Raw genomic sequence first — 27,761 nt, 5'->3', positions numbered from 1 at the left:
CGGCGGCCGTCTGGCTCGAAGATTCTCCCGTCGATACGGTCCGTCCTCATTCGATTAGCGCACCCCTCACCCTCCTCCTGTATTTGGATTAGTGGCCGGAGCGGGCGTCGCACATGTACCGGGGCTCCTGCGCGTTCCATCTGCAGCTTGTCAGTATGCGTGGGACACCGTGGATCAGTGTTTATTGAATCATTTTCCAAACAGGGGAAACGATAATTACAAGAAGTGGCGTCTCTGCACATTATGCAAGTGCTGTGCCATGACTTTGGAGCCAAACGGGCCTTCTTATTAAAGGCGGCCGGGCCAGCGAAGCTCCTAATCTATTTCCAGGATTTCCGAAGCTTCAGCAATCCAGGGATTAGACATTTTCTCACAGATTTAGACCCCTCCCCTCCACCCCCCACCTCTTTCTCTCCTGCATCCTTTCTGCTCGGCCCAGCCCCCCCCCCCTTCTCTCTCTCTCTATCTCGTTCTGGTAGTGTTGGCGTCTGCAGTTTGTCAACTTGAACCCTTTCTATTCTAACACACACACACACACACACACACACAAACTGAGACATGTCCTTTAAATATGGAGCACACACACACACACACACACACACACTCTGAGGTGCCTGCTCTGGTTTGTGTGTGGAGTCATGTGGGCAAGCGAATATGGACTTAGCGATAGCAGTATCAAAGTCACAGAATGCTAACCTGCCTTCTGACACATATAGTCAAACGCAGCATGTGTCCTCACCGGGACGCACGCTTCCGGGGCCAATTGGAAGAGGTGACCTGCAACACAGGCTCCCACCACTGTTCCCCTTACATCCCACTACCAGCACATGCACATAGCAATGAGCACAAACTGGCAGCTGAACTGAAGTCACTGCACCCAGCCAACTTGGGTTTTTTTGTGCGTTTTTAACCATATGTTGTTGTTAATTTACCTAAGCAGTAAATAGATCGCAGCCCATAACTCGAGTTTTCGACCCAATCAATATTTTTAGAACGCAAAGTCATCTGACAAAATAGATGTTTTTTAAAGGATGAGAAGGAATGGGAACCTGTCCTCAGAACAAGGGTAGAAATGGAGAGAAAAATATGAGTTTTCATATTTAACTGGCTTAGTTTGGATGCAGTCCTCAGTGGCTTTTGTGGTCTTTTCTTTTTCTTTTCTTCTTTTTATTTGAGCAGTCTAATGGGGAAATTACTCTCTGGGATGCTGCTATACATTCAGAACATCTGTGTTTTAAGATCAAACAATAAAAGGGTAAAAAAAACACTTTCGCTTAAGGTTACAAAACAAATAATTCAAAGCCTTTTGCTGTTCTTTAAAAAAATCGTGTTTTTTATGGGGATGTTTCATCAGCCACTGTTGGTACCATTTTGCTGCCTAATCATTGGTGTTAATTTCACAATGCATTCAGAAATATATTAAAAAAAATAGAGAACCCAAAAGCTTAGGAATGGTTGAATCCACAGCAAGAACAACACTGCTGTGAAATACAGCTTATGAGGCAGAAAGCTGTACTCAGAGAAGGGAGGTCAAACTAGAGGGGTTAGACAATGTGAAACACGAGGGACAACTGCCCGTGAGTGGGTTACTCAGGCAGGGTAGAGGTTTAGCACCGGTTGTAATCCGCTGCATCCAAGCTGTGGTCCGGATGTCGCAGTGAGACGAATGAATATAAATACAAAGAAAGACATAAATGTGTCGTTGCTGCCACAAATGACACACGGACCCCTAAACCTGGTGCGATTGTCATTTCTGGGTCTCGGCGGCCTGGGACGCTGAGAGGACTCTTGCTTTAACAAGCGCTCCAGGAGAGTGATAACATGCTCAAGAGACTGACCATCACTTGGAAAGGGCCTACCAGCTGCAGTTGGTTGAGGAGCAGGACGGCTCTCTGCTGTTTGGACATTGCTGTGCAGAACATCCGCTGCCTGGGCGGATTGTAAACCACTGACTGGGCGTGTTGACTGACGCTGCTGGAGACGCTTCTTACGGTGATGTCCATCCAGCCGGACTTGAACATCAGTGGTTGTCCAGTCCTCAAGCAGCTTGCAGCTGAAGACTAGCAACAGTTCAGGATCAGGACAGTGAGTGATGAACATGACCATTACTTCACGGGAGGGGTTGTCAAGTGTCTTGTCTTGTCTTCTCAGTCCCTCAACAGCAGTGTCAATGGCTATGTCAAGCCGAATCCAGTCGTCGACAGCAGTCTCAGTGGGGAATGGCTTGGTGTCATAAAAGTCACACTATCACTGAAGTGTTGCTTAAGTTTGTCAAAAATGGGTCGAGGGCCTGACTGTAAGTTTAAAGATGGTTTGCTACGTAGCCCAACTTTCACAACATCACTCGCCCTCCCTCGCAGCTTGTTCAATACTTCCTCTGCCTGTTCAGATACCTCAATGCCCCTCCTAACCAGATACGCTTTGACGGATTCCTCCCACTCAGCAAATTAAATTGTGTCAGTACCGTCCCCCCTGAAAGGATGTGGTTCATAACTGTGGCTGCTCACTGTTAGGTTAACCTTGGAGAGACCAGCAATGGTGGAACGAGCCACACTGACATCATTAGCTGAAATTGACTTCAGACATGAGACAATATTCTCTCCAATGCTGGTCCCTATCTGCTTCACTAAGTCACTGAGAACATCCACTAGGACATGCTCCACATCTTGAGCCACAGACGGTGCAGACTGCTCACTCGATCCGACATCAGCAGCCACATATGTGTCATCACATGTACTCTGAATCACCATCGGATGATGAGGGGTAGATGTTACAGGCTTTCTCTCCCTAAGCCCACCCACGGTCGGTAATGGTGAGTCAAACCACAAACCCCGACCCCTACCAATACCAAACAAATCAGGCCTGTCCATTGGTAGTGAAAAGCATAAAACTCAAAATCAAAGAATGTGTAAATTGAGAAAGAGGGGAAAAAAATATATACACTCTTGGCTCACAAACACAAATAAATATCTCTTTAAGATTTTAAAACTTCTAAACATGTCCGGGGAAAAAAAAAACGAGTGGAAAAATAAAATAAATCCACACACTCACTCGCAGCACACAAAAGCCGCATCCATTTTACACCTCGTTTTGGAAAAAAAGAGGGTTTTTTTTCTTTTTTTTCAGTCCAACTCGAGCCAAAATGGCGACTCACGGCACAGTGGACAAAATAGCGATTGAACGGCGCATCGGCGTTGCTCTCCCACGATGAGTCGGCAGAAATCCCCCGGCAGAGAAGAAGGGTCACGGCACCATTGTAGCAGTTGCGTACTCTCCGTTGCGTTGTGTTTAATTCAGGACACGATATCTTTTGATGGCTCCAACCAGACGTTTATTCATCGGACAGAATATAGCATGAAAACAGCGTGCGTCAGACTAGTTCATGAAAGCTGGGCGCACTCCTAGAGTCTGCAAGCAGCCAGCAGAGGGCGCTGTTACACACTACCCACTTGTCTCCATGGGGAACTAATGATACGTTGTAAATGATATTTAAACAAGGAAATAATATGAAAATGATAAGGATGAGCAATAACTTAAAAAATATCGTAATACTAGCAACCAATGGCCAGTGATGGCAAGTGGAATCATTAACTCTGTTACACTAGCACACATGCTAACACACAGGCACAGCGCATGCACGCGAATGTCTGACAAAGATAGATGTTCTGTCAAACATGCTGGTAAGCATGTGTCACATGTTTGTCAGAGCTGATGTAAAACAATGTGAATCAGCGTGATTGCTGTCACACTCAGGCGCGTGACTCGTCACACCGTGGACTTATCTTTTACTCCCTTTCTCTCTTTAATGGGATGCTGCTTCACTCCATCCTCTCGTCTTTTCATTTGTCACTTCCTCTCCTGGCGACTATCTTACATACACACAAACAAAACTCCTCCACTGGCACTCAAGAAGTCGAGATACCGGACGGGTGAGCTTTTCAGTGAGAGAGTGATGCTCTCTCACTCCTCACAGGCTTGGGGAGGTGGGGTTGCAGGCATGGATATTTCCACCCGCTACTGCTCTCCAAGCTAATCATGGAACGGCTAACTCATGCGCTCCAATCACAGACACACGGCGTCAGTGGAGCTTGGAGGATTCTCAGCAATGGTCGAATTGAGAGATATTGGCTGGCATAAAGGTTCTGCTTAAGTTGACACATTCATATTCGAGGCTACAAAGAGGTTGAATGTTTCTAAAGGGAGGGGGCGCTCAGTTTATTAAACGGAGAGTCGAGAACAAAAGAAAATGTGGAATAAAGATGAGAAAAAAGGAGGAATACGGGAAATTGAGCTGCAGCTGTCGGCCTTTGGGGTGATACGCTTATCTTGGTTTGAACCATTTTAATTTAACAGTCGAAGGCAAACAAAAAAGAATATTTGATAAAAGATTGCAGAGGTAGCCTGACCACTTACAAAAGAAGGATTTGGCACATTTGGACTTCATAAAACAAGCTACACCAGGGATGCAAAGTGAATGTGACCAGACGAGACAGTTAAACACACACTTCCCCATCCCAGAGTCCAACCCCCTGCACGGCGCTCAGGTGGGACGTGGCCTCGGACGAGACATGTCACGACTCGCCTGATGGGATCCACAGAGCGGAAGAACCGGGTCCGACAAACAGTCCCCCACCTCTGCCTGCCAGTTTTACTGCCCCCACCCCCACCCCCACCCCCCTGTTCTCCCGAGCAGCCCAGACTTGACCAGGACATTGGGGAGGGACCGGGGAGGGGGAAGTTTGGATTAGACCTGATCCCTTCAGCTTTCAGCACGAGGCGGAGGAAGGCTAGAAAAAGAGGCATTCTATCAGCGAATTAAACTAAGATTCATCCAGGGCTTATGTGATTAAAAGGGGAAGAGGACAGCATCAATTAACAAAATCCCCACCCAACATTTTCGCCAATATTTGTTTGAGGACGTGCTGTCGGCGATGTAAGCCCCTTTTGATGCCATGCACAAATATTTGGAGTTTATTTCACTGCGGCTTCTCATAGAAAATGGGTCTGTGGCTTTTAATGGGAATGAAAAAAAACCACATTACTTGTACATGTAGAGAAACTGACATGTTTACGCCTAGATTATACTGGCTAGAAATGGCAACAAAACAGACATGTTTTGTGGCTAAACTTGACAATGTTTTTTTTTCCCTATCTGAGTAACATTCAGAAATCCATCTGTAGCGTTTGCTTCAAAGAGAATCCTGGCTTATATTAACTATATTAAGGCAGGTTAACTCCGAGGACCCTGTCTTCCTCAATATGACCCCTTGTGAAATGTCACAGCGAGCGGGCTGAGTCATCCCAGAGAAAGGATTCTACAACACCTTTGTGTACAGTGTGTCGCCATCTCATTAGCTCTACAATATGGTGATCTGACATCCTCGAGGGGTTCTCGCTGCTCCCTGAGACGTCTGTAATCTCGGTTGACACCGCTCCCCCGCTCATTGTTTCTGCCGCCATTGTTCACCCGCCACATCATCGGCTTGATAAACCACGGACATGTCACTTACAATTGGCTCCCCCTGATTAGCTCAACAGGCAAATAATAACAGAGCCTGCACACAGGCTTGAATAAAAACACACTCAGAAGTCACACCGCAAACAAGTGGCATGTCATAACCGCGGCCTTATTGCCGTACGAGTGCGCCCTTAAAAGTTGCTTCGTCGACTATTAAGCCTAATTAATGGGCCTGGTGTGGAGGGGCGATAACCGCTAAACAGCGATTATCGGCCAGCGTGACACTCAATAAAGAGCCACTCTGCACACAAAAGCCTTGGCTGCACTCAATGGCAAGTGGCATGAAAGAAACGAGGAGGAAGGAGAGAGGAAAGGGGGAGGAAGTGTGAGAGGAGGAGCTGTATAGGAGGGAGTGATGGAGAAACAAGTGAGTGATGGAGGCAGGCAGTTGTTAAAACGGACGTGGTTGGAGTGATGCTGGGGAGGAAGTAGGGGAGGGGAAAAGCAGGGTTGAGAAGAGAAAAAGGGTCCTTTATCCCTGATCCCCAGAGTGTGGACCAGAGTGTGAGCAGCCAGATCAGAGGGCTCTGCCAGCCATCAGGGGGGGTTCACGCGAGTGTGGCTGCAAAGCACAGCTTTCTGAAACACACGGAAGTGGCCCCTGGGCACATGCTGGAAATAAGATGTTATAAACAGGTTTTGGGTATGGCTATGAAAGCCCTGAGCTTCAGCCAGTGATGACTTTGTCAATCTGTCTCGCATGCTGACACGCCCCGGCTTCTGTTTCTTCCACTTGTGTATTAAAGTACAGACAGTTTTTATTTAATGGTTCTGTTTTTATCTCTTTTTGTCTCTGGTACACACTCGCGCCTTGTAACTGGGCTACATTGTCGGAGACAAGTCCCAGCACGACTGCTGCAATTCCAAATTCATCTGGGTTCCATCAGACTGTCCATTTGTTGCAGTCGACTAGACGTCAATATTGTCTGTTTTTAGTAGCACCTGTGCGAAGGTGTTTGCCATGACAGAGGAGGATAGACACAGCGGCTAAACAATCAATGTAGGAATTTCATTTTCACCTATAGGTCGTGACTGAATTTGATCCGTCTCTGCTGACTTCAAGCACCACCTTTATCACTCTGTCAATTCAAATAATAATACTAATTGATAATGTTTATTGCACTTTAGAGATTGAGATATCAAAACTATTACTCAGGAAGCAAGTAGGATAGATTATTTGTAGCCTTACATTATCAGTTATATATTTGATGCAGTTGCATTGAATTTGCAGAAACACTAACTGCACAGTTACAATCATGTCTGGTCTATTTCTATGGTGTTGGCCATACATGGAATTTGTTACCGGTTTCCACTCCGCTCTCAATGTACAAACACAATGTACAAACACAAATTTACAAGAAACAAGAAAAATATGTGGATAAAGAATCAAAAAGGGCAGCAAAAAAAAGTTAAACGGATGTCGGTATAAACATTTAGCTATAATACAAGTATAAATATAAATATGCTCATTCATTGGCAGGAGCTTGATGATAGAGACTAGTTTGCATGCGAGTGGGTCATTAGAAAAAAAAGGAGTTTCATTCCTTGCAGGATCTCACGCTCCCATTAACAAGCCGAGGTGTCGCCTGACCTCTGCATTTATTCTTCACAGGAGCTTCTCGAACCACGTTCAGCCCGTCAAGGCGTTTGGCTCGGACATATGGACCTTTCATCACCCTGTTTAAGAGGGTATTCCACAGCTCAGTGTGAGACCACCTTGAAATCTCTTTTGGGGAGGCTGTTGTTGTGGGGTACTTTGTATGTTGCTTTAATTTAATAAACCCATGCGGAGACATTACACTAGCGGCTGGCTGCATGTTTGTGCATGTGGGTTCCACCATATGATTGGAACCACACACACTCAAGCATGCAGCAGTGTTTAATCAGTGAACTGAGAAGAGTGAGATGGATTATTATGAATTAAAGAATGTAAAAAAGACCATCTCGATGACATTCTCTGGTTACGGGTGCATTGTGCTTTGGGTGTATGTGTGTGCGAGTATATGCTGGTGGGGTACGGGGGAGTAGTTGGGGTAATGTTGAAGAAACACAATGCTTCTTAGCCCCCAGAGTCGTATCCCAGTTTGCGATTACATGCTCATCACAGTCCAAAGCAGCGCCAACTTGCACGTGATGTGCTCTTTGACTCCGGGGTTGCTCATTCCACAGATACCTCCAGCCTGGCCGCGCCAGCCGAGGCCAGTTTCCTCAAGCATCATGTTTATAAGGCCTGATGTGTGTGAGCTGGCGTGCGGCACGAGCAGCCGAGCGAAAGTGCCGCGGACGCAAACCATGCTTGACGTGGCCATCTCATGTGGAAGGCGAGAGTAAATAAGATTCCAGCAGGGAGGAAAATGCACAATCATTGCCTGGGAACTGGGGCCTCCCGTCACGAGATGCATGCAAACCTAAGCAGGCTCCTGCTTATTCTCTTCATTGAGGCTGAGTCAGCGTCCTTACCCGGTTAACCATTCTTTAGTGGTTAAGAAATTACTTGAGGAATGTGCCCGGTCTCCTACAGCAGCTAGCTTGGACCAGACCTACGTACGTTAGCTTACACCACCCGCAGGTCGCCCTTGAGAAATCCATCACTTTCCTCCCCCTCTATTTCTAAATGTCAATCTCGACACAATATCCTCCCCATCTAGAAATGCTTCCCTTCAGCTTGACTGAATTCTCCCAGGGAGATATGTGAAAAGAAATTCACTGCTATCAATAGAAAAGTGCCCTGTGTTATTACAACACTGTGTGCACTCAAGTACAGGCTATAACTTAATCTTCGTGAGGAAATGGTGTTTGGTGCCTGGGAAAGAAAGGTAATTTGCAAGTCAGAATACTCGCTTTAATAGATGACTTGAAACGAGGTTACTTGATATCGAACAAGTCTAACAATTTGCCTTCCCAGCTATCTCGTGTGAAGGCATTGCTTAAAATAGCCAGCCGGAAGGGCCAATCATAATACTTTATTTTGAGAATGTAATTTTCTCATGCCTTGCCAGTAATTAACCTCCACACAATAAGGTATTGGAAGCGCCACAGACACAATTCCAGCCCGACAGTTTGTTTAAAAGACGAGGCTATATGATAGGCTGTGTGGAACAGGGGAATGGAGGAAGAGGGAAAAAAGGAGCCACGATTCGACTTTATCTTCTGCAGGGAGCCTTTTCTTTTGCATTCTCTGCCTGGTTTTATTCAAAACTGCTGTTTCTTCACTTCTGCTGAATTGGGTTTTGTTCCTGGTTAATTCCAGCCCATCTCAGTCCAGGGCTCGTGGGAACTGCCGCGATCGCTTACAATCACTTCAGTCAAACACCTGTGAGATAATTGACTGGGCTTCGGTCAAACTTGTTTTTCCCCCCTCTCTCGCTCTTTCCCTGAGTCTTGACAATGGAGACAAAGAGCATAGGCACAAAAAAAAGATCAGAATCACTCAATCCATTCCCAGACAAGGCACTGTATAGATGGTCCGAGTGCCAAATTGCCTTGCCCCAGTCTAGGCCAACAGAATGTGAAAATGGTTGCGCTTGAGCTTGGCAGTCCCTGAGGAGATGTAGTGTTGGAGAACATAAGAGTGAAAAACACATAGACAAATGTATTGTCTTTTTCCTTGCCTAACAAATGTTTCCAGACCTCAATTCCCAAAGCCAGAACCTGTAACATAGCAGAACTGTGGACAATAATTTCTCATTTCTGCAAGATTTTGCACCCAGGCTGGCTGATGTCACAGCTGGCCGAGATGCAGGAACATTTAAGGTTTGTCCTCAGGGTAACCGACTACAGCTTATAATACAGTAGGTGTTAGTTGATTTATCCGGGCCCGACTGCATCTTTGGTCTGGTGTAGATGCATTTGCCTCTACTGAAAACTAGACTCAAACAATCAAATCCTGAAATGTCTCATTTAGTTCATCACTCGAAACCAAAATGTCAGTAGTTGTAATACAGGATAACCAACGCTTCACCGGTTTTATCTTAAGTAAGGTGCTGGAAGTATCGGAAAAGCTCAAATTGGTTGAGAACACCAGTTGCAGAACACTGACGTGTTCTCTGCATAGATTTAGGTCTGCGGATATCTATTCTTTTGCTATTCTGGAATGGGGGGGGGGGCCAGAGTTGTCCCGCCACTGAACCGGCAGAGGAGGTAGTCACAGAGCTGAGCTGACGTCTGTTTGAAAGGTATAGCCGGCACGGTGGAACGGGTTATGTTGATATATAAAACACTCGCAGCAGTCGGCAGCTAACGTACAGCAACCGAGAATGGCAGCGAATTGTGGGAGTCAACGAGGTCCCCCGGAGCAACTTTCCCTTTGAGCAGAGAACATCAACACTCAGTTCACCCGCCATCATTGCTTAGGATGCAAGACGCTGACGATATTCGTCACTCTTGACGCCAACACCGCTTTTGCTGCTGGTCTGTCAGCCATCAGATCACACTGCTATTCGTCATTCTACAGGATTTAGATTGTAAAGTGTCGCTGTTAAACGTAACCATGTCCTAGTTGCATTATCCACAGGAAGCATTCAGTAGGAAACAATCCAGCAGTGTGTTCTTCTCAGTGAATGCAACTGAATTTATGTTATTGACTCGCAAATCTTATTCAAGGTCATGATCCACTATAAATAAAATCCATAAAAAAAAAAAGGGACCTTGTAAACAACGGTGGACTGAGCGGACTTCTTATCTTACACTTGGCAGCACGGTGCTTTTCATATACTGTACATATAGAAAATGATTTATCTTTCGTGCCATGTGGCCGCCTCCCGATGAGAAATCACATTTGAGTCATATCCCTGGCCTGTTTACTCCAGCTGCTTGCGGGGCAGAGGGTAAATTGAGGGTAATTATTATTAGGATATGGAAATGTTGACAGCTTGACACAGCCTGGCCTGCCTTACTCGCGAAACGACTCGCAGAGTTACTGTGTCACAGTGACACAGTAAATCTCACCTGTTGATAGGGAAGGGGCTGGAGTCTCTGGAGTGATTCCATTTTGTTTGGGTGATCCGTTTCCCCCGATGCATCTGTTCCTTCTCACCTTTGGATTGTAATGCTACTTTATGGACGATGCATGCTTTCATTATGAGCGTGGCCTCATTATCCATGTATGTGGCTAATGCTCTTATCCCTTGTGGGCTGGCATGGACATGCAACAAATAAGTGCTCATCAGTAATTCTGATATGACCGGTGTTACATGCTCTGGCAATTGCAATCCCTTCCACCTGTGGCCACCGCTTCAGTCATATACGCCCAACACGTGCTTGTGTGGACCAATGAACGACGGCATTCAGCATTGAAGCCATACCAATAAAGTGTATGCATTCATATGTCTGCGCCAGCTTTAAACCTGAGAAGGAAAGAGTTGTTGCTTTGGGACGAGACGACGAAACCTATTCTGTCTGTACCTTTGAGCGACCATCAAAGTCTGAAAGAGTCTGCACATGTGATCTCTCCACGTTGTAACCTACTCGGGTTGCAGTTGCAAGCATGCTTCGATGGCTCGCTTCTTAGCAGTTCTCCTTGAACCCCGTGCTGTTAGAAGCTCCGACAGCAGCCGTAACGATGTCATGACAGATGTCGTGATCGAATGTCCTCCACTTTGTGCTGCACCAACAAGCACATTACCCAGAAAATACAGCACAAATAAGCACCGTCTTATTTATAGCTGGGGTCACGCATGTTGAACTACTTCTCCGTGTATATTATCACGGTGGCAATTACTGCCAAATATCAGTATTATGGATCATGATATCCCTATACCTCATTTTCTAGTCTACATTAGGATGACTGATGTCTTGAAATAAGAATTGATACCTCAACGATGACTATCTGCAACACTGTAGATAGAACACAGATTTTCTTTCCATTATCAGGCAGGAGCAAGATACAATCATGTCATCTTCCAATTCCATATCTGTCTTGGTGCTGTGGAATACATCCTGGCTCAGACGGGGCTTTGGCTGCTGGAGGAATTTTTCACATTTCCGGCCCATTGCGCTCGGCTGGGCCTCGATGAAGCCAAAAGTACCTGCTTTAATTGCTCTCGTTGTATAGACTGTACACAAGGCTGCCCTCGCTAAATACAGCATGCGTAGATTAATGGGAGCATTCAGCGTCGGTGCATTTTTAATGAGGACTGGAGGCTGCCAGACTTTACGTTTCTATACGATGAGGCACACTTTCCCGTGCGTTTTGCGACACTGGTACGATGCGTTGTGGCGCCCCAGTGCCCGCCAGCTGGTGTCCAGTGTAAAGCCAGGAGAAAGCTGGTGTGCCTACTTCAGTACATCCCACCTAGCAATGACAAGCAAACAAATAAGGCTCTCTGTTCATTCTTTTTTCTTTTTTCTAAGGCAGCAGTGCAGCTTGAAACGCATCGTCTGAGATGTAAATACTCACATTCACAGAAACACCCACCCATACACACACGCATACAGACGGGGCACTGTGCACATGGACAGTTTGGTACTTTTCCACGTTCACACACAAGAGTGCACCTGATGTTGCTCCAATCACACACACACATATTCAGAGCTTATCAAAGAAAAACAAGAGTTTACAGCCTGATATGTTACAGGATACAGGGTGTGACCCTGATTCACATTTGCATGGGGAGTGCAATGGAGTACAGAGAGAAACAGCAGTCAGCAGAGAAGATAACCCCAAACATTCACTCTAAATTTATGCCAGGATCCTATTCCCTCTCACTGAATTAATGCTTTAATCTCTCCCTCTTTGTTGCATGTGTACTTGGGCTCAGGGTGCCTGTGTGTGTTGGGCGTTGGGAGGTTGGGGGTGGGGGATTATATTTCTTCGCAGCCACTGTTTTAGTCGTTCTTTTTGGAATGGAAGAATTTACCAACGACGTCCGGAGCCGAAGAAATTGCACCATTTCAGTCACTCCTCTATTCAAAGTCACACCAATAGTCCCCATCAGTTCTGCTGTCTTTGCATTTTTCCTCCACAAAGAAATAGCTCGTATTCTTGAATGGAAGATTACCTTCAAATGCAAGCTTAAAAGATTATGCGCTTTTATATATATATATATATGTCTTTGAGGTCCATTATTCGATGCCATTACTTGAACATTCAGTCCTCTCCTTCACTTCTCTTTTGGTTGCTTTCTCATTTATCGGCGCATCTTTAATTCACCACTTTATCTTTTCAAATAACACTCACCTGCTCATATTGTGCACGGAAACTTTCTCTCTTTTTTTATGGCCAGACACCTTTGTCGAATCTGTGACTTAAGGTACCGCATCTTTGATCCTGCGGCTCACTCTGCATGCAGTACCACCAACACGTCCGCTGACAGACCGTATTCATAATTTATTCCATTCTAAAATGAAAAATCAAACGTATGCTGGGGAATATTCATTGTCCCCGCTGCCGTCCTGCCACCTGACTCCTCGCTTTATGAATTATTTTGAGTATTGGTAATGATGTCCTGTGTTGGTAGGCCATTACAGGAGAGGAACTTAATTCGCCCATTGTTAATTAATTGCTTCATTCTTAGCGGGAGTAATAAAAATGCTATTAAGTTAAATACCTCTATCATTAACCTAACTTGGTTAATATGGGTATCAGTGGGGCTCAATAAACAAAAGCTGCAGCGCCTACCGCCACACAGGGGTAATTAAAAATGCACTGTCATTAATTATATTGGATGGAAGATTGTCCAATGAGTTGGAGTCGTGTTGACTGTTCCCTTCTCGAGCCAGTGCTCCATCTTAAGGCCTGGACTTCCTGCTGTTTATCTGCAATATCTCAGTCTGTACATATAAACCAAACGTATCTTATGGTTTCACAACATGAAGTAACTACTGTGCTTTTGAGCTGATTTTTAACCGCAATAACGTATTCAATTGCAGTTGATGCCTTACTGTTTCGTCATTATGCTGCACAGCTCATCTCAATTTCTAACAGATGAAAGACTGGAATTATACAAACTGCTATAAAGTGTGTTTGGTCAAGACACCATAAAGCAATCGGCAGGTTAAATAACTGCTATCTCAGCTTGTGCAAACACACGTGCAGCACAGATAAAAACCTGGTGACTGCAACACCTTTTACAAGTCAGTGGAAGCTTTTGTTGTGGATCAGGTACTTTTCCTTTGAGGCATGACACATACGCGGTATGAACCTAACAGCAGAGGTAAAAAGGTAAAAGCAGCGGCCGTTGAATGACTTGACTCATTCACAGCAGCACATGCTTGTGCGAAGCCACAATAAAAGGATCAGTGAGGTCGACGTTTGCTCGTTCCAAAGCCTTATTGCACGAAAAACAAATGGCTGACGTCCAGAAACAGTCAACTGAATTGCCGGAAGAACTTTCTGTGTTGCATCAATAAGTTGAGAAGTGGGTGAACAATATTGTCAGTGTAGATATTAGCTTTGAAGATATTCTCATTTGTTTGTTCAGGAGATGGCTATGACAGCAATCACTCACACCAGGAACGGAGCCTTGAGGTTAACATTGCCAGCTTCATGTATCGCCGAGCTCGTTGTTTTCCTCCTCTTCACCGGCTCACTTTTTTCCTACTTTGTCTCTTTCCTCCCCGTCTCCATCTTGTCACATTTCTGGGAAAAAAAACGGCGGCACAGGCGTGAAATTGATGTGATGAAAAACAACTGGGATATCTCGATGAGCCATTTGCTTTGCCGTTATGGCCAGCCTCTCTCCCCTCAGCGTGACTCGAGGCTTTCTGTTGCGATTGGGGGCATACTGCAAATTAGCCAGCAGCTATCTGAGGTTACCAGCCAAGTGCATCGCTGACCTCACTCCCTGTGAGCCAAGCTCACCCCTCCTGGAACCAGCTCCGTGCCCAGCTGCAGCCCCAACTCTGTTTCAGTGATGCTGGGCTTTCTTTAGTTTGTTTGGTATGTTTAAAAGTCTCCCAGAAATGAGAGGTATGATCCATTGTACTCATTTTCTTTGGCACGCCTTTTAATATTCCCGAGTCAATTGAATTTATAAAGAGAAGGCGGCGCAAGTTTGGCATTCCTAATGTTGCTTCTGAAGGTAATGTAATTCAAAATTGCATTTACACTGACAAATGGCTGCGGATACTCTAAGTCACTATGAAGTAATAATAAATAGGGATGCGTCTACGGTTCATGAGAGCTTAGATAATGCATCGTCCTAAAGCCTGGTGGTGAATTTTCTTTATTTATTTTTATTACTGATTCCCGAGGAAATAGAACGTGCAAGGGCAAATAAAAAAACTCTCCCCTCAGTTATGTTCATCCTAACAACTCCCACATGAGCCATGAAATTGCGCCCTGACTTATCCCGGAGCTTCACGTTTACAAGGGGAGATAAGGGCAGTTCAGACCTATTGTTGCAGCCGGCATGACCCTAAACATGAAAGGGCATCTTGGCCATCTCCCATTGTGTGCGGGCCACAGTATACATTGAGCTGCATGAACCCATCCTTTTGTGCCAAGTGAAAAGAGAGGGGCCTCTTAATTAAGCAAGTGAGAATGCAAGGGACTTCCTATACGTGCATAAATGAATACTCAAGAAAGTAACTGTGTCATCCTGGATGTGGATAAATGAATAAGTTGCCGAATGCAGGCGGCAGTAAGTGGGTTAGCATGTAAATAAATGAATAAGTTAGCAAATTAGTGTTTAAGTGTGTTAGCATGTGACTCAATGAATAAGGGAGTCAATTACAATGCAAGGGAGTTTGCGGGTTGAATAAAGACGTTACGGAAGCGAGAGCGTCAGCACTGCAAAGGGAGTTATCTGTCAGGAAAAAAAAGAAGCCTTTGAGGACACAGTTGTTAAAGCGCCGCTTGTTGCCGGGCGGCACGAGGAGTACATCTGGCTCGCGCATGTCATATTTCCTCATGTACAGATGACATGCCAATTACTCCTTAATTACACGCGTCATCTGGACTAAAGTGCCCAATGCCAGCACTGATTAATCTTGTTTATTGTGGCGGTGATGGTGGTCCCGGTGGACACGGAGCACCACAAAACCACACACAACAAGGGATTATGAGAAGGCTGCAGGGACAGAAGAGCCGGGGCGGGGCTTGACTGATTCATCTCGCTCTTGATTTCTACCACTGGCGATCGGATATCATGGAAATCCAGTAAGTGGAAGTGGCTGGAGGCATAACAGCATTTGACTGGGAAATAAAAAAAAAAAAGCTGTAGTTGCCAAAAACACTGACATTGCCGACTCACGAGGGAACGCCAACGTTTTTTGCTCAGCACAATCTGCAATCTGCTTACACACACTTTCATGGTGATGGATGGCCGCCAAGTCATTTGAATATCATGTCCGGTTGAAATCACCGTTTTACACACATCAAATTGCTGTCGCCGTCACATCTGCACCTTGTTATTTCTTCCCGCTTAATATTGCCGACAAGGGAGAGAGTGCATTTGCAGCACAATTTTATTACCGAAACGTGACAGTCACGAGGGGGCAATGAGGTCATGTTGGCAGGGGCAGAATCCGCGTGTGTTTGTATGTCAGTGAGAATCTCGGCCTTCCTGTAAATGAACCCGTAGCACGTGCGCGCCAGATACCCATCGTAAGCAGGAAGATCTAAGACCGTGACCGGAATATGCGGGGGAGGGGAAGGAGGGGAAGGACCGTGGTGGCCGTGGTAGGACCGGCGCAGGGAGGCCAGCGGGGCCCCGGGGTCAGCCCCAGCAGTGGGGACAGGGAGGTGGTTTATCTTCCGATGAGTGATGGAACAGCTTTGGAGCATGGCGAGGTGGATGCCATAGCCTCCCATCGTCCTGACCCTTTGTTAAAGTCCACACTTCCTGTCCCCAATCACTCCTCCTTGTACTTGGCCTCCATCTTCCTTCCCCTCCTTCCATATTTGCCTCTAATTCATGCCCTGTCTTTGTCCAAATCTTTCTATCACTCACAGCGGCTCACTCCCTCTTGCTTTTGTTACTCCCTGTCACACTCTCTTTCACCATTAGCTCCATCTCCATCCATCTGCTCCTTTTGTCTCTTTGCTCTTTTTCACGAGGATGCCTTGGCAAAAATGGGTATTGACTGTGCCTTTTCTTTCCTCTCATCCCAGCTCCGCTTTCCTTTTACCCCCCCCCCCCCCCCATCACTGTGTACTCCAGCACTGTACATGCTCCTTTTAGGAGGTGATGTGAAGAGTAGTAGAAATGCACCCTGTAAGGGGAAAAAAGGTGATGATACAATCAGTTTTATTGTGCCGTAAGGATTTTTTCAGGCTTGTGGTTACACACCCCGTATGCAGGCTGTATGAAAGAATTGCAATTCGCATGCATTTTGTTCCCTCGCTCTCATTCCCCTTTCCCTTCTCTTTTCATTGCTCAAAATAATTAGACTGCACTCTGGACTCAGGGGTGTAACGTTTCTGCTCACGTTTCCATGATACAAGAGTAAAAGGTAAAAAAAAAAAAAAGTGGTTGTGCTGCTCCAGAAATTTCTACCTGTGTGTCACCGCCCCCCCCCCCCCCCCCCCCCGCCCCTCCTCTCTCCCCTGATGCTGTTTTAACGTGGAGTTCCACGGGGCACTTCAGCACTTCAGCTGACCTAATTCTTCCCTGGCCCTCCTCCAGTGCTAAGAGTACATACGGACTGCCCTGTCAAGGTATCCAGCCCTGTCTCTCTATTGTTTCAATAATCAAGCAACATCTGTTGTGCTTTGGGCCCTCCTCGTGACACACAGGAGGTTTTTTTGTTTTTGTAGTTTGCAGAAAGATGCGCCAAAATGTGCCTGTAGCCAGTGATGAGATCTCATTACGGTACTTTTCATATTCTGGAGTTAATTTCGACTCCTGCTGCTGTTTTAGTCAAAACATGAATTTCGTTACAGATATTTGAACAAGCAGTTCACAATCCAAACATGATCCCGCGAGCATGAGCGTGTCAGAAAAGAGATAATCATTTGAATGCCTGTGTATTGGTTAAATTTCACTGCTGTAAATATCAGTACTTTTAACAGGCCGTGGCGTTTGACTCAATAGGTTTAAATGTTGTGTTAAAATTCAAAAAAGCCTTACTGGATATTCAGCATGACAACAAGCACTATTTCCATGTGCGCTTTGAGTAGAAACATATTTAACTGCACCTCCTCCGCACAAGCACGTCTCACTTCCTCCTGTTACATTGCTGGGCATGTGGCATCTGTTGGAATTTCACCGCAATTTCAAAGTTTGGGTTTGTAGCATTTTAAGTCTCGTTTATGTATGTGTGTTTGCAACCCAAAGCCTCATGGTCCATCAATTTTAATATTCCTGGTGAGTGCTACACCCAAGCAAAACAAAAAGTGCCTAACAAGTCCCTGCCCAGAGCGCTAGTTTCACACAATTCTCCACCAAGAGGCACAACAAACCAACCAGGCCTGTTTCCCCGGCTCCTCCAAAACAGAGCTGGAGTGAGGAAGGGGAGGGTGGAACCGTCTTGTGTTGCGCCCCAGGCTCCTTTTTGTGTTTACCTGCCCCTGCATGGGACTGATGCTATTTTCAGTTCTGAGGCTCAGCCGCGGCTAACTGGCCCTCGCCTCTTCATAGCCATTTGTATTTTCAAATATTGAATTACGTCAAATTAGTTCATTGAAGAGTACTTTTAAACCGGTCCTGTGTGAGCATTTGACACCACATCGGGATCTTACATTTGCACTGTGTATCCACTTACATTTCCTGTTGCCAGTTTTGTATGGCATTACATCCCATGTTATTGTAGAGCGGTTGACTCCTTTGAAATGTGACCGCTTCCTCCGCTTCCTCCTAATAAGGAGAAAACAATATGACTTGTCAAAGGGAGAAAAAAAATCACCCAAGCACCAAAGATTGGAAAGCTCATCAAATGACATGCGGGAGAACAAAAGCATAAGCCGTCCTTTAACCGTCTCAGACAACAAATGATGAGATGTAACACTCATACCTCTGCCCTCAATTAATTCATGTGAATTCAGCCACCATGGATTCAAATGGCCAGATGCTTGGATAGATTCTGTTGGGAGCAATGACATGCAACAAAGTGATATGAATCACCCCCCCCCCCCCCCCCCCCCAACACACACACACACACTGTGCAGCAGCTCAGTCTCAGAGGGCCCGTGACACAATTTATGGAAAAAGGAAAACAAGACACAGCCACTTGAGTATAGATGGACTGTCAAAAACGACACTGTTAAAAAAAAAACCCCAGTCAGGCCGTATTGGTATCGAACATGTCGGCATCATTTCTACCACAGGATCAGTCCATTTAGCAAATGAATCAACAGTCACTTTTAATTGATGCGTTTTTTTAAAAATGGTTCCTTGTTGAAGTACGTTTGTCTACGAGGTTGTGCTCTGCAATTTACAACATTCAGAGTCTTTCAGGGCTTTCAAGAGGTCAGGTCCATCACATGACAACATGGGTGTGAACAACTTTTCGCACTCCGACCGATAGATTCAGCCCCCTTGAGACGTGACATCTATAAGAGCGGATAAATGCGAGAGCAGTGTGAAAGCAAGACCCGGGGTCATTCTTTGTAGCCGAATGATGGAAAGCGCAGTGATGTCGGCCCCGTGGCCGGCGGTGCACCGGCCCAAAATATCTCCTCTGATGTGGAGCTGCTGAACATCACCTATTTCTCATTCTGCACGAGCCTGTGACAATCTCCCCATACTTACTCATTCATGAGCATCTCTCTGCCACTGAAACAAAAGCTGCGGCATTTCAAAGATTACCTGTACTTCAGTGGGGCTGTACAACCCCCCCCCCCCCCACCACCTTTTTCCCCCTTTGATATGATTCCTATATCTACAAATCTCTACCACTGCACTCGTAAATATCCAGCCTCAAGCAAGAATGTGTTCATAGTGATCAAAGGCCATTCAAGAAAGGAAATCATAACATAATATCTATATTTAGCTTCCGTTGTCTTAATTGGCATGAGGAGTACAATCAGATCAGCCTTTTGACTGTGACTCGCATGCCGCTTCAGGAGAGGGAGGAATATAGTTTACCAGCATACATCTTCTGCCAAGATTTTTCTCTCTGTCTTTTTTTTTTTTTGGCAAGTCTGTGTTCATGATGGTGCTATAACTCAAGTTGGGAAGAATCTATCTGACCAGTTGCTACTGTACCAGCAGTTGGCTACATCTGTTGGACACATAAACACCATATAAAGACTGAGAGGTTACTTTATCCGCTTTGTCATCGTTAAATCCCTGTTGTCTGGGTGTTTTTATATCTGCCGCAGTCACAGAGCCAGCCACCGCCGAGCCGCATGTCACTCCCATGTTTCCCCGTATATTACGTCTCCGTGGTACTGGTCCATCTGGGCTCTATGAGGTCACTGCACACACCACCTGCTCCGATCGGGTTTCGCTGTTGCTTCTGGGTAGCATCTCTGGGCACGCGTGGAGAGGCAGATGTATAGATTGAGTGGTACAAATGCCCTCAGACACACACACATATATATATAATGTCTTACTGCACTCACAGGGCATAGCGCTCACACACAGTCTGCACAATTTACATATCCAGTCCCACAACCGTTTTACAGGTTTCGTGCTATTTTGTGTTTAATGAGACTTCCCGTATGTGGTTCACTAATTTAGAGAGACAATTGCTCCTTGCATGCTCAGGTGGACTTAATAGGTTTACAAGACGAGGAATTGGATTGGGGTTAGCAAATTCCACGCAGGGAAATTCTTATGTCTAAACAGAAAACGAACTAAGTTGTTAGAGATCTCATGCAAACGTGTCGCGTTGGAATCACGTTATTCATGAACTTGCTCAGAAAATGCCTGAGACAAATAACTGGCGATGATTTACATGATCTTTCAGGTTCATGTATGACTAGAGGAAGACAATACGGTTTGGGATTGAAAGAGAATTCCTGCTGCGGGACGAGTGTCAGTCTACCCCAACAGATGCTTCACTTTGTTTGAAATGTCCACAAAGCTTTTGTTTTTATTTTTGCGGAAGGCGGTGTTGCCTATACACTGTCCTGTTGACACTGTATACACGGCGGATACTGCCACCTGTCCTTTTTATTGCCTCTGAATGGACAAAGAAATACTTTCCAAAAGACTGAATGACCCACTTTGATACTCTACACGCCAAACATGGGCATTCTAGTTTACTGTCTTGTCTGGAGTTAATTCAAGAATGGAGCAATATGGAAACGAATTATGTTTGGGAAAGAACGATGATTGGAAACTGTTCACATAAAATGCCAAATAACCTCCACTATAGTGCGGAGAGAAAACACTTTAAATGTGGCAGACATCCACTGTGATACAGCCCTTCATTTTCATTTGCTGAAGCTGTTTTTTTTATCATTTCCACTTTTTCCTGGAAAGACATGATGAGAGTGTTTTATTATCTTCTACGTTGCATGACCTGTTTGCGCGTGCACGAGTGACATTTCCTTGTGGTTATGGCGCATTCTCGCAGGACTCCCGATAGGTGCGGTGACATGTTTACACAACCAGCGTTGTGTAAATGTCACTGTCACCTGCTGAGAAGTCAGGGCCTTCAATTCACTAAACTCCCATCTGCTGACTCGATCCAAACCCAATACGTGACTGATGATGGGCTCTGTGACAAATGGGCCTCGCCCAAAAATAGCATTGGTCCTGAATTGTCGACGGCTACATATTTCTGACATTTTGTTTCTAGTTTCATGGTTACAAACTAAAACCATATCGACACACATGTAGTCAGGTTTGCTTCAATTTGACGTTCAAAATGTGTTATTCTGTTCGTGAACCACAACAAAGCTGAGATCATGAGTTCTGACTCAAATCGAGGTTCTGCGAGAAGATATTTGAACAAAAGTATTTGGAATTCATTTCAGGATCACGGTACTTGTTTATTCAAATTTCCCGGAAAAGAGTGTATTTGTATGCAGAAATCGGCCGCGTGCTTTTTTTCAACATATTCATATGACACTGGGTGTATAGATTGATAAAGCATGATGTGGTTTTAAGATGGACATTTTTTGCAGTGCACAGAGATGATTTTACTATGTGCGCAGCCAGACCCCGCCTGCTCCGCGCGCGTCACTGGGCGAGTCGTGTGGACTCGGAGTCACTCCCCTGCCTACTTTTAATAGCTTTGTCATGTGATGGAAAGCAGTTGTAAGACAGGTGCCCTCGGTTCATTCTCGGCGAGGGGCAGCAGTTGCCTGTGTGAGAGCGAGTGGGAAGCGTGTGTGGATTTCTTTTTTACTTGATTTCTTTCTTTTTTCTTTTTTTTTTCCCTTTTTGTTCTTTTTTCGGGCCGTCATTCAGTGGCTGGATGGCGTGGGACAGGTGTAACCAGGACTCGGTGTGGAGAGAATTAGAGGTGAGCGCACTTCTTTCATCTTTCTAGCCCTCTGGACTTTCTTCTTTTTTTTTTTTGCCCTGGAAACGTTGGACAACACTGATTATCCGAGACAGTGATTTCCACTATAAGTCTACGCTGTCTTCTCCTCTGCTGCTGCTGCTGCTGGCGTTGGCATGCCGGTGTAGTGCGCGTCTGGACGCAGTTGAGGATGCGGGGGATATACAACACGGGAACATATGACAAGTGGAGGGGATGTGCGGAATCTCCCTCTCCACCTCAGTTAAAGATGTAGTTGTGGTAATGCGTGCTCAGGATCGGTGCTCTCCTCGTATGTTCTGTGCTCAGTCGGAGCGAGTGTTTGCAAGCTTGCGGATATCCTTCCAGCAGCGGACTGTACGCGCTCCGGTGCCGAGAAGGTTTTCATGCCCAAATGACTGAAATGTCTCAAAGCTATTTCGCTGACGCATGAAATCCACTGACGATAACAATACCCTTTGATGTGCAGTGTCGGGAGAAGGCGTGTTATTTTCAAAATACAAGAGCAAAGGTTGTCCACGCTGAGGACTATCTGGCATTGCGCAGGAGCATCATAGTACTAACGGTACCGGGCACGTCTGTATGCCGACAGACCGGCCGGTGGAGTGTTGCACTGGCTGGAGAGCAACATCGCATCCAGCCAGACTTGATCATTTCACGTTGAATTTCCTTTTACCTTCCGCGTATTTGTTTTAAAATCGCTTTTACCAAGTAATGACTCCCATTCGCTCCCTCGTCTTTTGAATCGTTCTTACCTCTTCCCATTCAAGTGCACACAGATAATAAGGCTCATCAAAAGGATACTTCTTCGTCCCCTTCCTCCTAATTTGCGGGGTCAGTCAGGCTTGTAGTCCTGAAAGTGTACCTGGCAGTACTTAGTTGTCTGCACAGGAGTCCCCATCAGTGATGCTTCAGAGGTTTTTCCTCTGTACACGATGTGACTGCAGTCTGGCTGCATATCTGTGGTTATCTGCGCTGCGTGACGAGAATGTGAGAAAGAAAGCTGCCTTTATTTGATCGAAGTAACGACGTGTTATTCTTTCCAAACCGATTGAGGGATTGTGTTTGATTAAGATGCGCCCCCTTTGCACTTTAATCACCGGGGCATGCACGTGCTGTCACTTCAGCCACGCAGCAGGCTTGAGGAGAGAGTCTTCTCGACCGTTTAGTTATCTGCTCGTGTCAATCCCAGAGATGTACGCGTTTCCATGACATGTCTGCATGTAGACTCGATGATAAAACCTTGTTTCAATGAGAGAACTCATCCAGGACGTCAGTACTTCCTCTAATCGTCTTCCTGAGCAGGTGCGCTGTGTGCGTAAATCAGCGGAGCGCTGTGGTGCGCCCCGTCCGTCTGTCTGGCGGCGCTATTGCATTAGTCCACCAAGAAGTCCATCAGATAATTGGGCATCGGACGTCCAGCCTCCGAGTATCCCCACATCGTTGCTACCGTCTTTTTTTTATTTTCAATCCATGCCCTGTCAGACTGGATCATCGGTCCCCCTTCACTCTCGCGGTTGCAACATAAGGGATTTGTCTCATCATAGTCGAAGTCATGACAGCGGTGTCTGGCCGGTTTTTCCCTACTTGGCACAGCATCCGTCTCCAAGCTTCACCCTGAGCCGAACCCGACTCTCATCCCTCGTCACTCTGTGGGCCAAATACCCCCCGGCTTCCCCTGAGGATCTCTATCTTATATCCATCTGTCTTAAGGCCAAACTGAAGCGTTCATACATCGGCTGACATGTTGCCTACACTATTAAGAGTGTGCGTCCCATTAGACGGGAGCCAGTTGGGGATGGGTTTGCATGTGCACAGTCTCAGAGTGTAAACACACCTCGACTCTGCTGTGTTTTTGCCTTTTGTATGATCAGACTATAGATCTCACACTAAAATGTTATCCATAAAGATGATTCGGTTGTCATTCTCTGGCCAAAAGCAATTCATACTGTGCAACAATAATAAATAGGGGTTTTACTGTACGGAAGGTATTCTGATTATTTCATTTAAGATTCTCTTGCAAAATCAGCTAAGCCTCATAAGCTGTTGCCACCTCTTTGCCCTCCACCAAAACACCTTTTCACGTATGGATTTCCAGTCCAGAGCCCCTCACTTGCAGCTGACAATTAGCGTGGGGAGGAAGCGGGGACAGCTGCCACATGCAGCACACATGGGCTCGATTACACAAAAGTGGCTGGTGAATAACAAAATGTCAACAAGCAGCATTTAGCAGGCCTGCGCCCACGGCGGTGCTCGGGGGAGTGATGGCCGGGAGGGCACGGCGTTCTGCAGGTCGGAGCGGAAACGGGTTGCAGGTTTGCATGCTGTTGTGCAAAATCAGCTGACCTGCAGAACTGTTCTGATAATAATTAATAGAGACGTCGTAAAAAAAAAAAAAAAAGCAATTAGGTGAAGGTGGCAGAGTTATGCCACATTTTCAAATGAGGCAATTTCAAACTTTTATTGTCATTGAGATGAGAAGCTTCGACTTTGAATGTTTTACAAACGTGTGTATTTGCTTTGTTTAGGACTTAAACAGCAGGTGTTCAGAAGACTTTTGTCTGATGTCCAGATTTGGATTCTCCCATTGTTTTCAAACTTGGCATCAAGAACGTGTCGTCTGATTTGCATATGAAATAGATGTGAGTTTTGTCTGACCATCCTTGTTGTTTTCTGGTTTTTTTTTTTCTTCCTCCAGTGTGCTGCCTTGGTTGGTGAAGACCAGCCCCTCTGCCCAGACCTCCCTGAACTTGACCTCTCAGAGCTGGATGTCAGTGACTTAGATGCCGACAGCTTCCTCGGTGGCCTCAAATGGTACAGTGACCAATCGGAGATTATTTCCACCCAGTACGGCAACGATGCATCCAACCTTTTTGAGGTAAGTAAAGCTTACAGTATTTATTTTTCAATCCCAGCATCTATATATTTTCATCTGCATTACCTTCATCAATATGTGCAACATGGCAACGTGCCGTTTCTAAGCACCATGGTGCTGCGGAGCATCTTTGCATCCGTAAGTGATTTCTCATGTGCTCTCCCAGGGGTCAGGAGTGAGCTGGAATGATTACATGGCCGAGCGAACGCAACGTGCACATCTTGATCGCGAGCCAAACAAAATATACAACCGCTACCAGTTTACAAACATGCTTTGACATTGCTCCGAAGTGCAAAAGGGGAGATAACCTGGAAAACGATAAGCCCCGGAAGACCTTTGTCCCCTTGTTTGCATCCTAGCCCTCTTATCAAAACTTTGAGCCTTTATTTCAGCCGAGAGTCAGTAACGCGGCACACATCTGAGAGAGCGCTCCGGTAGGAAACTCCGGACACGGCGGCTGTATTGCAAAACGCTTCTCAAAGGTTGGAGTGTAAAACTTTAATCTTTGCTTCCCCCTCTCTCTCTCTCTCCCGATTTCTTTCTCTCTGGCTCCTATCCCTCTCTTTCCATCTGACTCCCTCTCTCTGTCCCTCACCCGGTGACAAACGAAGTCCACAGAGGGTGATGATCTGGCCAGGGCCATAAAGCCATCGGTCTTGGGACTGAGATCCACTCCCCAGTTCATTATAAGCCTTTATCAGTGCCAGAGATAGCCAAGAAAGACTGAGATTGGATGCTTTAGCCTCGCCTCGGGAGAAAAAACCCTGTCTGAGAAGGCAGTGCGTGTGTGCCTATGGCCTTGTCATGTGGTCACGTTCTCAGGGTCTCGGTTTTGTGTGTGCGCGTGACTCCTCAGTGGTCTAGCAGGCAGCAGTTGATAACTTTATATCTATATATATATATATCTTTATATCACCACACATTCTACCTCTGTGGACCACCCCAACACACACACACACACACACACACACACAGGAAGGGGCGCCTTAAGTACTAGCTGGTGTGACCGTGGCTCTTCTGTCGTCTGAGAGTGATATGGCTTGCAGCCACTGAGTGGGGATGGATAAAAATACCAATGAGAGTGTATGCATGTGCTTGTGTGTGTGTGTGTGTGTGTCATTTTAAAACACAATGGAACTTCGCACCCACCGAGGACCCTGGTGAGGGAACTAGCTCTGAGCAAGAAGCCGTGTTTGACTCCCAATCTGGGAAAGAGCTTGTAATTGTGTGCCTGCATAGGCACATGCTCACGCACACCGGCCCACGTGTTTGCATCTAATCGAATGCTGTACATTGCGGCGAGCGAGTGATGTTTTCACACACCGAGCGAGCGAGCAGCTATTGTATTATGCTGAGGCTTCGAATCAAGCGGTGAAAACTGGGGTTTCAAAGCAAGTAATGCATTTCCCTGACTGGGGAATTTTTTTTTTCTCCATCTTTGGAAAGTCACCATATGAAGTGCTCAGTCCATCATACGGCAGGACCCAGCTAATCCTACTTAATCTGACAGGGGAAAGTTTGTCGCTCGGCAAGGATCACAAAGCTGGGGCTGCAGCTGTACTTCCTGCACCCCCCTGATTGGCCTCTGCACAGGGCAGAGAAGCAACCAATCAAAAGTTTAAGATTAGAGAACATGTTAATAACTGGCCAGATTTACAGCCTGCGAGTGTACTCATTGTTTTCTTTCATTTTCCCTTCCTCTCGAGCGTACACATCAACTTAACAAATCAGCATGTCGTATAAAAAAAAGAAATAAAAAAAAAAAGGTGGCAGGTGATCAAGGCTGCTCCGAGTTACATGTGTAACAGCTGGGTGCAGCTGTCACGCTGAGGCCCCTCTTTTAAAAGTCCCCATCAAACAACAGGCTCCCTGGAAGTTTGAGCCGGCTTTCATTCGTTCAAGTAAGTCAACTGTTGAAATGATTTGCAGCTCAGAAAGAAAGACAAACACCGACTGTTTTTCTTGGACTGGGGGCTTTTTAGTCAGGTTGCAGTTCCATGTGACAGACGGTCAGCAAATGAGTAAGCAGAGTGTGTCTTGGTTGGACAGTTGGCACCTGAAACAGTTGTTACATCAGACAAAGTCTCATTCGGGGTGGGTTACATTGCTTGCACCCTGTATAAGCAGTGTAAGTGTTTGTATGGGTGGAAAAAAGAAGCCCATGCTCCGATCTGTTCATGCGTGTGTTCTGTTCCGTAAGCAGCATGCGGTCTGAGATCACAAGCTGTCCCCTGGCTGGTCTTTTGCTCCATTCGCTGCCACTGTCCCAACTGTCCCTGACAAGAAATGTGAAGAATGATACCCCCCCCCCCCCCTCCCCTTGTAACTCACACACGCACATAATAGCTGTCGCTCTTGGCGCAGTGTGTTTGACACCTCTTCAAAACGGGCCGACCGTGAAAGTCCACAGTCTATTTCGGGCTGCAGTTGTTAAGGGGTGGTTACTCCAATAAGTTCCCAATGTACTGCCAAAGATAATAGCATAGAAGCATGACCCAAAGTCCTTTTAACCGCAGGACTCCACTCCGATTTCATGTCACGCTTCAACCGTTTGATTGATGGAAGCGCATCCCGTTGGTTTTAGCCGAGTCGGATTCCGACGTGGACGTCCCTGTGGCGGCCGCACTGGGATGCGCCATGGCCACGTCGCACGTATACCGAGTGATTATGCAAGGAAATTGGCACCGAGTTCACCCTCTGAGATTTTATCGCCGCTGTACCTGTCCTGTTGTACGATAGATGGACAGGTGGGACAAAGGGGCCGGGGCAGATAGATAAAAGCCAAACAATGGGAGGCGCAGAGATGGACTGAAAGGCCAGCAGATGACATGACAGACAGGCAGACAGGCATGGGGACAGATGGGCAGTGAAAGAGACAAATGTAGAGACCAGGAGAAGCTTGGACCTGTGCCAGCCCAAATCAAAGCTCATGGATTGGAAGTAAAAGGTTGTGGGCTTTGCAGGTAGTAAAATAAGATGCCAGGGCTTAAAGGCATTACTCGGATATTGCAACACATGTGAGCACATGTGGGCCGTGCAAGCTCTTTATTT

The 27,761-nt window shown here is 46.1% G+C and overlaps 1 protein-coding gene across 1 annotated transcript in view; it reads left to right on the top strand.

The window, feature by feature from the left end:
* Positions 1-27,761, top strand: part of ppargc1a (peroxisome proliferator-activated receptor gamma, coactivator 1 alpha) — a gene marked incomplete at its 5' end in the record, with an annotated part of 214,474 nt that overhangs the window by 166,572 nt on the left and 20,141 nt on the right. Inside the window, 2 exons of the mRNA XM_079295882.1 lie at positions 24,534-24,713; positions 24,877-24,922. Coding sequence (XP_079152008.1) covers positions 24,534-24,713; positions 24,877-24,922 — 226 coding nt within the window. The remainder of the gene's footprint in view (positions 1-24,533; positions 24,714-24,876; positions 24,923-27,761) is intronic.

Source organism: Melanostigma gelatinosum (genome assembly GCF_949748355.1).
Source record: "Melanostigma gelatinosum genome assembly, chromosome: 23".
NCBI classification, from domain to species: Eukaryota; Metazoa; Chordata; class Actinopteri; order Perciformes; family Zoarcidae; genus Melanostigma; species Melanostigma gelatinosum.
Note: the sequence above shows the minus strand (reverse complement) of the source record. Positions and strands in the feature narration are given on the sequence as shown.